The 13,275-nt window shown below is 49.9% G+C and overlaps 1 protein-coding gene across 1 annotated transcript in view; it reads right to left on the reverse strand.

Annotated features, from left to right (window-relative positions):
* Window positions 1-1,109: 1,109 nt before the first annotated feature.
* Window positions 1,110-13,275, reverse strand: part of NFATC2 (nuclear factor of activated T cells 2) — a 69,916-nt gene continuing 57,750 nt past the window's right edge. Inside the window, exon 7 of the mRNA XM_016214417.2 lies at window positions 1,110-1,832. Coding sequence (XP_016069903.2) covers window positions 1,777-1,832 — 56 coding nt within the window. The 3' untranslated portion in view covers window positions 1,110-1,776. The remainder of the gene's footprint in view (window positions 1,833-13,275) is intronic.

Genomic DNA, 13,275 nt, shown 5'->3' on the forward strand with positions numbered 1-13,275 from the left:
TGCTTGAGTGGATGGAGGAGAGGGCCCCTGTCAGGGAAAAACAGTTGCTAGATCTTGGGCAAAAGGTTATAGACAGGAGAGTGCAAAGGCCCCAACCTGGGCACACTGTCCTCTATCTGGGACACCAAACACACCAGGGCGTGGTCACCAAGTGCTGCGCCCTGGCCCGGCTCTCAGGGAGGGTTTACTTCTGGGTAACCTTGATGAAAAAGCCAGCACTTAGAAAAGCCACAGTGGACCCTTAACTGCCATGATTCCCTTCCTAGTCTTTCTGCCTAGCAGACTTGATCAGAAACCACTGGATGTGCAGCCTCCCGCAGAGTGTGAGGCATCCTTACACTCTGTTCACTACTGAATGGCTGAAAATGAACCCCTAGCTTATCCTGGGGTGTCTGCAGCAAATGCAAACAAAACACATCTTTGTGAGAAAAACTCACCTGCTAAGAACTTTGAGGGTTTTGTTGGCAAAAATTGCACCAAAGGAGGGAAGTTCTGGAGGACGCTGGGTGGGCTCAGTGGAGAGAAACAAGTGGGGGGATCACACATACCACTTACGGGGTGCACCTGTGGGTGGACCTGCTCCTATTCAGATGAGTCCTGTGCTGGACAAGGCAGCTAATGCAGAAGGGTCTTTGGGGCTGAGCAGGGCTTTCAGTCGGTTCAGATAAAAATAACCAATGACCTTTAGGACCAAATCCTGAGCTTGAGTATCCCATTTTGAGTCTAGGCCAGAAAGAGGGAATTCAGCCCTTTTCCCCTGCTGGGGGGAGCCCACCCACAGAAACACTTAGGCCTGGCAATTGCCTCATTTCACAACCACTTAACAAAAATACCTGTACTGTTGTCTGGGGGGCTGGGAGGGGGGCACTGCTTTAGCCTTCTGCCATTCCTTCTGAAAATGCAATGCACATGCTTGGGATTCTTAACTACTTTACAGAAAAGCGCTCTGGCTGTTAGGAAGCAAGCAAGCAGGAACATCGCAAGCCGTCAGGTTGTGGGCTGCAGCCAAGGAGCTCACTCCGCAGCCTGGGTCACCTTCTCCAGTCCGCTACCACGTGCTGCGGGGTGGGGAGCAGCTGGCCAAGAAGGCTCTGCCTCCAGCCGCCTTGGCCAGCTTTCCAAAGCAGGAAAAAAAGTGAATACATGTCATAACTTAACACCAAGAAATTTTACCAGGGGATCGTGTGTGGGCCAGACAGTTTTGCTTCCCGATGAGAATTCCGAAATGACTGTTAGGTGGGGTCCCACCGTGGCAGGACCAGGTGATCCGGAAGGACAATGGTCTGGCCTCTCTGTGTTCCTTCAGCCTGTGAGCTAGACTCTTTGCTTGCTCTGCCTGGAAACTCTGTTCCTTCAGAAGGTGCCCGAACCGGGAAAATGACCGAGGTCTGGGGTTTATTCCCAGGGCTTTGTCTTCCATCGTCCACCCAGCCCGTGCCCAGAGCTGCCATCACCCTGCTCTCAGGTGTGTTCCAGAGTGCTGTCTTGATCAGAATATAGTTTTGGTCAGCAGGCACTTACGGTTTGGATGGGACACCATGAAAGTCCACCGAGATGCTCTTTGGGATTTAAAACAAAAAAATCAAAAGGCAGAGTGTCCTCGCTGGTGTTTCCAGAGAGAGGTGGCAAGCTCCTGGATGTAGAGTCAGCTATCTGCCAGAACACTGCCCCGTGTGTGGGCTCCGGGCTGGGACAGGTACAGTCAGGAAAACAGGCGAGGGGCAGTGGAAGGCTCCGAGGGGACAGGTATGGAAGGTGTCTTGCTAATGGCTTCTTCTACGTCTGATTTCTGGTGGGAGGTCCTGAAAACTCCTTCCTGATGATTTCATTAACTACAAAAAAGAGAGAGTAGGGGCGAGTGAGTGGGCACCAAAAACACAGATCAGATTTGCTTTCTAGAACCTAAAACAATCGGGCTTTCTCCCCCCACCCCCCAAAAAAACCACATTTCTGTTCTCTGCATAGAGATAATACGTTTGACAGTTTTTAGCATAAGAAACACCTTCTTATGGATGTGTTGGTGAAAGTTGTCCAAATGGTAACCTAAAAAAAAAAAAATCATGGCAGGAATGGAGTTGGTCCATGTGGCATGTTTTCAGTAAGTGTCTGTCCTCCTGTCTTTTTATTTAATGCACTGTAGGCTCTCTACTGTATACCAAGCTCCTCCCATTATTACAACATCCAGAAAATGCCTACTACATGTCTAAAATACAGTTCCTTGACCTGCAAAATGGACAGCTCTCAAAAGAGGCCTTTAAAAGGACAGTAGGTAGGAACACCACAGACAAAGACTAGCCACCAATGTAAACATAATCTCTGTTTCCTTCAGCATAACCAGGACCCCCACCCACCGGCACCGTGTGAGTCTTCTGAAGTAGGTGGTGTCCTCAGAGGGGCCTTGGAAGAGTTGGTTGCCTCTTTCTCCAGGAAGACGTGTGGAATTCCTAGCAGGGAACCAAGATTGCAATGCCAGCCACTGGCAGCAAGCGCTAGCTCTCCTCTCCCATTTTGGCCTCTTATCTGGGACTCTAGTTCCTGGAACCAACGTAGCGAGGTCTTAGAATAGCGGGCCCTGTGGAAAGGCTTCCTTCAACATTCTTAGAAAGCAGCAGCTGCCATCAACAGTGGCCCACAGGCCCAGACACAGGGAGTGCACCTGCCCTAAGGTGTGTGCACACCTGCGGGTTGGCAGCTGAACTGTGTTGTCTGGTCTCAGGGGCTGGTCCCATCACAGGTACATGAACCTGCCCTCTCCTGGTTCTGACACTGAATCCTTCCCACAGCCGCCTCCTATTTTCTCATCTTAGCCTTATCTACAGTTAGAGATGGAAAACTCACAGTGAGGATCACTGTGGAGATTTGCTCAAAGTGTCTCCCTGTGCAAGCTGGGTCCTCCTAGATCCAGGCTGTTTTTCCCAGGAAAACCCTGCCTGGATGAGTCTACAACCCCCGTAATAAGAGAGAGACTATAAGCTGTGTTAGAACTGGACAAGCCAAGCGTGACTCTCAGCTCCCTCACGAAACTGGCCGTGTGACTTTACCTCTCTGTGCCTTGGTTTTCTCATCTGTAAAGGGGGGATCACAATGGTGTGTGCCCTTCAGAGCTGTTGTGAGGATGAGAGGCCGCGGCAGACATACAAGCTCCTAGCTCATGCCTGGTGAAGTGGACTCTATCACTGCTGCCTGGGAGGGTTGGCAATACCCCTGTGCTCTTTGCTGGACTCTGGACTGGTGCTTTCTTTTGAGCCAGCAACCAGTCCGGCAGGGCTCGCTGTTCTTCAGAGGGACACTGAGAGCATGTGTGAGGTGACGGTCCAGGTTCTAGAGCCTGACAGCCAGGGTTAGAGTCCCACCTCTGCCTCTCCCTCGCTTGCTGAACCTTGCCTGAGCGATACAAGTGCTCTGTGCCAGTTTCCCCATCTCTAAATTGTGTATAAAAATGTTACCTTCCTTCTAGGGTTTGTTAAGGAGCTTGGATGAGATAATACAAGTGACGAAGTTACCACAGTGCCCAGTGTCTGGCAGGTGTTGGTTTGTAGAGCAGTAGGTATGTATGTGATATGTATGTATCTATTCAAATGATACATGTATGCTAATGTATGTATTAGAATAACAAACATTTCCAAAGTATGGAAAGAGATCCATGGGGTGGGAACTCAAGAGGATGGACAGATTCAGCTAACCAGTATTAACTGGGCACCTACTGTGTGCCAGGTGCCAGTGGATTCCTGGGGGCTCTAAACCAGGAACCAATGGCGACCGGCTGCCGAGCCCCGCCCCGCGAGCCCTGTGGGGCCTGGTAAGCCAGGGCCTTTGTGAGGCCCTGAAAGCTGACTGCCAGGGGAGGTGGGGTCAGCGCAGCTTCAGCAAAGCTTTTCAAAGCCCGGATTCTGAAGGGCTTCCTGTTTTCTCAACCTAGGAAACGAGAGGAGTCGATCCTCAGTGGAAACTTTCCACCGCCTTGGCTTTCTAAAAATAGCCGTAGGCAGAGCCGTTGGCATCAGGGCACTCACAAAGGGTCGTTTCCCTTGTCAGAACACAGGCTTGGTGGGGCCAGGGCAGGGGGTGGGCGTTGGGAGACAGGGCGGCTTCCCCTCCTGCTGTCTGAGAGCCACCTTCAGGTGGAAGCTCCTAGTTGCATCTGGAAAGTTCAGCGAGCTTGGTGCTCTTACTTAGACCGTCCCGCCGTTGGGGCGGAAGGTGGCTGTGCAGTGAGGCCCACTCAAACCCCACCGAAACCTCCTGGGTAGAGGAGCCTTCTCTCTGAAACCTCAGAGCTTGTCCCCTGGCTGTGAAGGAGGGGACGTTCTAGCTGGGTGGTAGCAACGACTGTGCGGGACATGTCAGTCTGAAAACTAGGGCTCGGAGCACTGAGAGAGGGTCTCTGCGTGACCACTTCATCTTGTCTGCAGGAGCCCCACCTTTGCAGACTCGGGTATCCCAGTAGAAAGGAACAGAGAGAGGGAGATGTCACTGCCCTCTGCATCAACTCCCCGATGTCCACCTGGTATCTCTCCCTTTGTCTTTCCTGCCTTTTGTCCTTTGGGAAAGTGAGGGTCCTCTTTCTCAGCCCTGCTGTCGCCTCATTCTCACATCTTTAGTCTCATTCCCTGGCTCTGAGCCTGGCCTCCCCGCCTCCCTGCAGGCCTGTGATCTGGCCCCTGCCCCCCCCCGCACGCCAACCACACCAGCTTCCTGTGTTCTGCGCTCGCTCGGCCATAGCCAAGTGGTGCCTCAGAGCCTCTGCCCTGGCTGGTTGTCCCGCCGCCTCCAGTGCTTTTCTTCCTCACTTCATTTCATTCAAGGCTCTGCTTGAACTGTCTTCTGAGAGCCTGCCCTGGTGTTGGCCTGCGGTCCCTGTGCCCCCTCGCCCCCCATTGTGCTGTGCCCTTATCTCCTCCATTTATCAGTTCCTGGTAATTCTCTAGTGGTTTATATTCTGCCTCTCCCCCCCCCCCCCATGTATCCCTAGCTCTTCAACAGTGCCTAGGCACACAGGAATACTCACATTTATTAATGAATGAGAATAGTTAAGCTTAGAGAAGTTAAGTAGCCTCAGGTCACACTGGGCTTTGCCCCCAGGTCTGACTCTGAGGTCTGAGTCCAGAACCACTTTTCCATGTCATTGCCATCAGCATTTCATTTACTCAATAAATGTTTTGAGCATCTATCCTAAGCCAACCTTTCCTCCCAGCTCTTCCTAAATTGGCCACATGCAGTTCTCTGACTAGCCCCTCTCCTTGTCCAAAAATCCTAACTTCTCCTGCCAGGCCCTACAGGCCATCTCACATTCCTACCATGGAGCCCTCACTCCCTCCAGAAGCAAGTACAGTTTACCCTTGAACAACACGGGTTTGGAGCACCGACCCCCTGCGCAGGTGAAAATCCACATATAACTTTAACTCTCCCCAAAATTAAGTACTAATAGCCTACTGTTGACCAGAAGCCTTACTGAATAAGTTAATTAACACATTTTGTAAGCTGTATGTATTGTATATACCCTATTCTTACAATAAAGTAAGCTGGAGAAAATAAAATGTTATTAAGAACATCATAAGGAACAGACAATACATTTACAGTATTTATTGAAAAAAATCCACATAGTTCAATCCCGTGTTATTCAAGGATCAGCTGTATTGAATTCTCAGAATGCTTTGTGTGCCTCTCCTCTGCCAGGTTATTGGAGTCACCTGCATCCCTGCTGTACTATGCACACAGCAGGTGCCTAATGCATGTGTCTTAGCCCACCACACGGACCCCACACCATCAGCCTAGCTCACTTGTTTTAGGGAAGCTGATTTTCCTTTGTCATCCAATTGACAAGTAGGTTGCCTGTCTGTGACTTGTCTGACCCCTTTTCTCTACAAAATAATATAAGTCATCACACTTATTGAGGGCTGTGTGCCAGGTACTGTTCTAAGGGTTATTTCTCACACCAAACCTAGTAATGCAATCATGCTTGTTTAACAGATGGGGAAATGGAGACAGGCAGTCCCCTGCCATAGCAGGTGAAGGGAAGGGATCAGAATCTGAACCCAGGGCCCATTTTTATGAACAGGTACACTACCTGGAGGGTGGTACAGAGATTGTGCTATTAAGCTCAGAAATCATCACCTTGCTTATGGGGCCCTGGAGTCATTAGTGTCTTTTGTGTGAGTCAACAGCAGAGAAAGCCTTGTGCTGAGTGGTTAAGGTGGTCACTAAGTATCACTTTCTCAGAACAGAATTGAGGCCAGCGGTGTTGGGTCTGCCACAAGCACCCCTGACCTTTTATCACCCTTAGAGGCACCGTGATGAAAACACTGAGGAGGAATGTGTCTACAACCTCAGAGTGACTGCTAAGCCTGACACTTGAGGCTGAAGCCAGAAAGGAAAAGACAGACAGATGTGAGTACATACAAGTTATACATTTTTCTCTTGAAAGTTCCAAATATTTTCAGTATGTGACAAAAAGTCATTCATATATAAAGAGGTGTAACAAATCAACAAGAAAATATATGAGGGGTCACCAAACTTTTTCTGTAAAAGGCTGGATAAAAATATTTTTAAGGGGCCATAGGGCCCCTTAACTCCTCAGCTTTGCTGTTGGAGCTTGAAAGCAGCCCTAGCCATAGACAGTTGTGTGAGCAAATGGGCATGGATGGCTGTGTGCCAATAAAACTTTATTTACCAAAACAGGCCGGGGGTCAGATTTGGCCCGAGTTGTCGTTTAATGACCCCTAGTATATACCAATGGCAAAGAAGAAAGGAAAGCAGTGTTTTCTTCACCTTCTTTTGGGGGAGCCAATGCCTCTTCCCAGTATTGTACATCAAGCAATTCTGGGTTGGCTGAGGGTTAAATTTCTAAAAAGGGAATGGGTTTCTGTGAGCATCCTGCTCTGCCCCAGGAATGTTCTGGTTCACTGGAAGGCCCAGACACCTGCATGCTGACTTCCTTCTTTTAGCTGAGCCCAGAGGCTCTCAGCCTTCAGCTTGCAGGGGAATGGCCGTGTAGAGCTGCATACAGAAAACCACACACATGAACTTTTAGGTACACTTGAAGAGACTTACAAGGGTAATTTTGACTATAGGCTTTTTCCCCTTAACTGCTGACTTTGGAACTTAATCCCCTGAGAAAGAAGCAACAGGAAGGGAGTGGACAGACCCCATCCTGCTTCTCTCCCAAACCTCAGGCATGTTTTCTGAAATCTGGTTAGACCATGTGAGTACCCAAGAGAGCTTGGGGCCAGCCACAAAGGCCACGGCCAGAAAGACACTGGAGCTTGGGTGGGAATCGAGGCGGCTGCACACTCTGGGCCAAATCAAAGAGTCCAAGAGCCAACATGGGTGCAAGGCCTGCCCACTGCCCTTCTGCAGCACCTTGCTGAATTCACTCCCAAAACCCATGCATGGGGCAAGATGCGATGGAGGAACCAGAAAGCACAGGGAATGTTCTCTGGGTGCTCCTGCCTTTTGTTTCAGCTGCTTGTGGGTAAAGCTACTCTGAAGGCCAAGGGCCAGCTCCAGGCCTGTTTCCCCCATGAGCAGGTGGAAAGGGGCTTTGGGCCCTCCTCTGCGACTTTGGTTTCAAAAGTGAAATGATCTGTTCCCTCCCAGCAATCTCTACGTGCTCTGGGGACACTTGGGAAGGTAGCTTTCCAGAGGGGCCAGACTTTTGAGGCTCAGTGGAAAGCACAAACAGCCCTTGGTAAGCCTGGAGCCCTGAGCTATAGGTGGGGTCTGAGGAGCAGCTCTTCGCTGGAGAACCCTCTCTAAGCCTATGCGCAGCAGACCTGCCGGCCAAAGTCCCCAAGCCCCTGCCAGTCAGAAGCATCGTCAAGTGCTAACACCAGGGAGGGAAAACACACTTTTTAAAAAGGCCTGTTTTTTTACTTCTCTAAGTGGCTACACTCTCAGCACTAATATTTCAGTTGCATTTTTGTCGCCCTGACTCCTCGGATATGAAGTCCTCGGGAGGGAGTCTGGCACCTGGTGGGTACCCAGCCAAGGAGCACTGGTGTTGATGTTGCCTGTTGACAGAATTTGATAGTCACAGTTGGGGATGTGCCAGAGAAAATGCCCTTCTGACTCAGGATTCACACTGCCTTTGGTATCACAGCAGGTCCCACACTCTGGGGAACAGGGTCCTAGGCTGTTACCTCCCCTGCATGTGCTAGTAAGCGTGGCATCTGAGAGTTGTTTTTACTGTTTTTGAGCGTGGGCCACTGGCGTGCTGCTGCTGAGGACTTCTGGGTCTGGCCTGTGAAATCACGAACCCACTTTCACTGACAAAGGGACCATTTAAAAGCCACAGCCCGGCAAGCCAGCAGATGTCAGGAGCACGGAACCCCAGTGCTGAGGCCGGCTGACTTCCGGTGAGTGCTTACCATGTGCTGGGCACTGCGCACTAACGGTCTGATCAGAATGGGCTGGGGATTAACTAACAGCAATAGCATCTGGAAGCTGAGGCACAGAGAGGTAAAGCAACGTCCTTACTGTCCCACGTGGGCTCTATCCCCACAGAGCCTCTGCCACCTGCCTCATGAAGTCTGTTAGCTGCCAGGCTCTTCTGTGTAGGCCCAGGATCCAAAGTCGACTAAAGTGAATCCATAGCTTAAAGCTCAATGAGGGGCTGTGCTGAGCTCAGTAGGAAAACCACAGCTCTGCTGTGGACTGAGCAGCCAGTTAAACTGATGAGATCAAGACTGGAAACAGCCTGAGCGTGGTGAGAGAGTAGTTGCCTGGGTTTTCTTATATACCTGCCCTTTCTCTTTACCCAACGCCGAACACTCCACCGCTGATGGAGAGCCTGCCTAACTGGATACACCAAGCGAAGCAGACAAAACCCGAAAGGAGGTGGCAAAGTACAGGAGCAGAAATTTCAAATAGGAACATGACATAGCTGCATTCCCCTGGGATAGGGTGATGGGGCCCCTGGGAGAGCATGCAAATTCCCAGAGCCTCATCTCCCTCCTTCCCGCCCCAACCTCGAGCTCCAGCCTCACAGACCCAGAGCATCCCAGGGGTGTCCCCCAGGAGGATCCCCTTACGAAGTGGTGGGGCCAGCCCTTAAGAGCAGGAAATGGTGTCTGTGAGGATGGACTTCAGGCTGTAAAGTTTTCTTTTATTCAAGTTAAGGAAACACACAGCTGGAAAACAAAAGGAGAGGCAGAAGATATGAATTACCTTTAACTTTGATTTCTCGGATCAAAGATCACAGTCATTCTGTTTCATAATATGTTTTGTATCCAGCTAAGGTTTGTGTCTATCAGCTCTGAAAAAGATTTGCAAAACCATTTTTGAGAAGAAGAAAAAACGTCATCTTCGACCTCTATTATGCTTCCAACTCATGCTCACATCAGCCATTTAATGAGTCTCTCTTAAACTAGGGCCGCGTGGAACCCAGGATAGGACTTAACCCTCTGCCCAAATTCAGTGTCATCTTAACATTGGTGCCAGAATTAACCCCAAACCAAGGTAACAGTCACTGAGATGAGGGACTTTGCGCAAAGAAATGGGGATCTCTAGATCAAAGTTCATGAGCAAGGTTATGGCATTTTGTTTGTTGAGCTAGACCAAGCAACCCTGCTGCGGGTTATGTCATGGAGTTTCAAATCATGGCCAACTAATGAGGTACAATTTTAGAAGCTAGCTTCTGCTGCACAGAATGTCAGAATTTCATGAGGGATGTACTCAAACGTAACCCTCCTTCAGGTTCTCATATATGCTAAACTGGATCCCTGCTTTCTTCTTAGTGGTGATATACCCTCCGTGGGCATGCAGATTTCTTCCTGTTGCTTTGGTCGACAATATTTTTAAAAGTGACTATTTTCTAGCCCCTGCCCAATCCGAGCACTGAAGGCACTTAAAAAGGAGTGATGAGCAGTCTACTTTATAAACCATTCCATTATATTACATTTTCTCTTCATTTTTTAAATCACAGTAAACTCCCCTCTATAGCTGTATAATGCCTACAGCTTTCAGAACATTTATTCTCTCAATCCCCTTTCAATGGCCAAATTACAAGGCCAGGATCCATCCTGAGTGCTGGATTTAGAAATAGTTTCTGTGATTAATTTCTCCAGGGACTGATCCAGCTTTTACTAGATGCCTGTTTATTAGCATCGTGAGATAAACCAGGATGTCTTTCAAGGAGAGGCACTTCAACACATTGAACACTCAATTAGCTCTTTTCTGCAGTTAGAGGCCTAAACTCCCAGATGTTAGGCCCCAAGAAGGTTTGTTTGGGGTTCCTCACAGCTGCTGCAGCCCAGGACAAAATAACTACCTCCCTTCCCTCCTTAGTAGCTGCTGTAAACACAGTTTGGGCCATGCAGCTCAGGCCATCTCCTGAAGCAAAAAGATCCCACTCTCCAAAATTCCAGGTGCCTGTGGCCCTAAGGCAGCGCGCTCACTGTACTCCCTGCCTCTGCTACACGTTGGTTTCTTCCAACCCCAAGGGCAGAAGGCACCGCGAGATCGTTCAGAGCCTTAAAATACCACCTGTATCCTGGCAATGATCAAATGGATGTTTTTCAGCCCAGACCTCACACCTAACTTCAGACTCAGACACCTAACTGTCCACTGGGCCTCTCAGATATGCCCCAAACCAATCTCCTGACTCACTACCACCCCATGGCCCCCCTAAAGAACAGCCCTGTTCTACTTGTCCCCATTATAGGAAACACTCCCTACTTCCGGTTGCTCGGGCCAATCTTGGTCACAGCCCACATCCCCATCATATACAAATGTTTCTGGATCTACCCTCAAAATGCATCCGGAAACGAAAACCTCCACCACCTCCTGTGTACATCACAGGTTCCTCACCAGTCTCCCTGCCTCTGTGCTGGGACCCCTGGCCTCTGCCCAACGGCAGGGTGGATCCCATTGGAATTTAAAGTAGAGCATTTGGCTCAGCTGTTACTCCTAGAAAAATCAGCTCCAAGGTGCTATAATGGCCAAGACGTTTTCACTTTGCCCATATGTGCCCGTTCAGGAAGCACTGAGCAGGGATCAGGTGCCAGGCACATTCCACGGTCACAGCCGGTGGCCTGTACATGGGTGCTTTGAGGGGGAGTCTCAGTGGACTCAGAAGACTGGTCCTCAAGGAGCAGAGACTGATCTGTCTCCACTCCCCACCCCTCGGCACCAGAGTGCAGAGAATTTACAAAGCATCAAACCCATCAGTTCGTCTGTGGCCTTTTGGGGTGCAGCTTCCTGTTTAGTCATGAAGTTTCACTCTTTAGTTGCCTGTCTCTTGGTAGAAGACAGCAACAAGAGCCAGAGGAAGGGATTGTTTTAATTCAACTAAGACTCAAAATTCAACTCAAGACTCAGACCCCACCAACCACTCCTCATGGCCATCTCGGGGTTGGTGGTGCAATGCCTATTTCTCAGGTCAACTTGCTGAGGCAGAGAGAGATGAAGTGACTTGTCCATGAGCAGCCCTCTGGTGCTGAGCAGAGCCAAGATCAGGTCCCAGCTCCACAGCACCCCAGTGTTTGGAGTTACCATATGCCACCTAGGTGATGAGACAAACCCTCCCAAAGACGGGGAGGGAGGCCTCTGGTCCTAGAATCTCTGCCCTACTTGGTGGTGGTTCCCAAAGCTGAAGACCTATCTAGTGAGGTTGCATTTTTACAACCCTAGGCATAGACTGGTGACTCATCCCACTAGTCTTGGGGATGAATTTAGGATACAGATTAGAAGAGGTTCACAGATTAATCAGTAATGATAATTAACAGGAAAGCATAAGGTATCAACGGATAAAGCCTTTACACACGAAACACAGACCCCAGAATCTGTCACCTTGACTAATTATACAACTAGCAGTCCTTTGAAGGCACGGGCATGGATGGGATTAGAGGGGGACACCTGTGCGCACCTGTGTCATGGAGCTCATGGGACTCAGAGACTGGCCTAAGGGACATCCCATTTGATGGTTCTACACTGAAAACACCGATCTCCCTCTCAACCAGTATTGAGTGTGCTACCATCTTAACCACTGCCCACTTTTTTCATAATTACACATCGGCTTAAATCAAGGGAGAAACAACTTGGACTTTCTCCAAGCTACGCTGCCCTGCAAGGAAGGACTAACCAACTGTGTAAACTCAGACCGGAGCCGAGCCTACCCCTCTGCCCAGTCCTTTTCTCCAGTTCAGCAGAATTTCTGATTACATGCAGCTTAAGCTGCACCTCTTGATCAGGCAACCACAGCTCTAAGCGGCGACCACAGGCAGGAAAGCAGTCTACACACACTGCTGCTTGCTTCCTTGGTCTTCAGCCACCTCACCAATGCCTCGACCCCAAGCCTCTGCCGGGAGGCCTCAGCTGCAAAGCAAGTACTGCAAAATAAGTTGTTGGCCTTTTTATTTTTTTTTTAACAAAACAGAAACAAAAGAAAAGTACTTATTACTACACCCAGTTGCCATTCTGGAAAGAAACAGTGATCCAAACCCACAGAGCGGCCTGTGACCACAAATGAGATGATAAAATAAATACCTAATTGTTTGGGAAGCCATCTTTGTCTTTGGGGATTGGAGGAGTGAACCAAACATTTGTGTTCTGACATTTGAGTTTACTTATCTTTGCTCAGGCGTGAAAGAGGGAGCCGAGGCAGGGGAAGGCAGCTCAGAACCCCAGGTGCTTTAGCATGTGGAAACCGGGAGCAGCAAGGTCCTTTTCCATCCTGAGCTGCTTTCCTACATCACAGAGTCACACGTAACGGCCTCGTGGCCTCTGGGATGAGATCCAAACCCCTCCTGCCCCAAGAGACCTTTCCTTCAAAAACCGCCATGGGCCCTGCTGCTTGGCAACGGTTCACCGGGTATTTATTGAAACTTCCAGCCCAGCCTCCACCTCACCCTCCCATAAGTTCGCCTTCCAGATCATTCTATGTCCTTCCACGTGTCCTGGCCAGACCAGCTAAGCACACACACACCCTTCCTAAGTCCAGCGTGAGCCCGTCCCGGAAGGAAGCATCCTGACCCCTTCCCATCTGTCTTATGCACTGTCTACAATTCCCCTGCTCCTGAAAGGTTACAACCATGTCTGCCCCCTCCCGAGGCCCTTGGGTGTGAAAACCGATAGACCTGCAGACTGCCTGGGAGTATAGGCTGTTCCCACATGTACTTGGTAAGACCTCACCATGGGGTCCAACCCTGGATAAGCCAACCCACCCACCTGCCTGGGGGGAGAGGGAAAGGTCAAGTGCAGGGCCAAGCACCCTCCACCTTTCTTGGTCAGCCAAGAGCCTGTGAGGAGACAGAAGATAAAGCAGGAACCCCTCTGGCC

This window comes from Miniopterus natalensis, chromosome 7 (genome assembly GCF_054644295.1).
Source record: "Miniopterus natalensis isolate mMinNat1 chromosome 7, mMinNat1.hap1, whole genome shotgun sequence".
NCBI lineage: Eukaryota > Metazoa > Chordata > Mammalia > Chiroptera > Miniopteridae > Miniopterus > Miniopterus natalensis.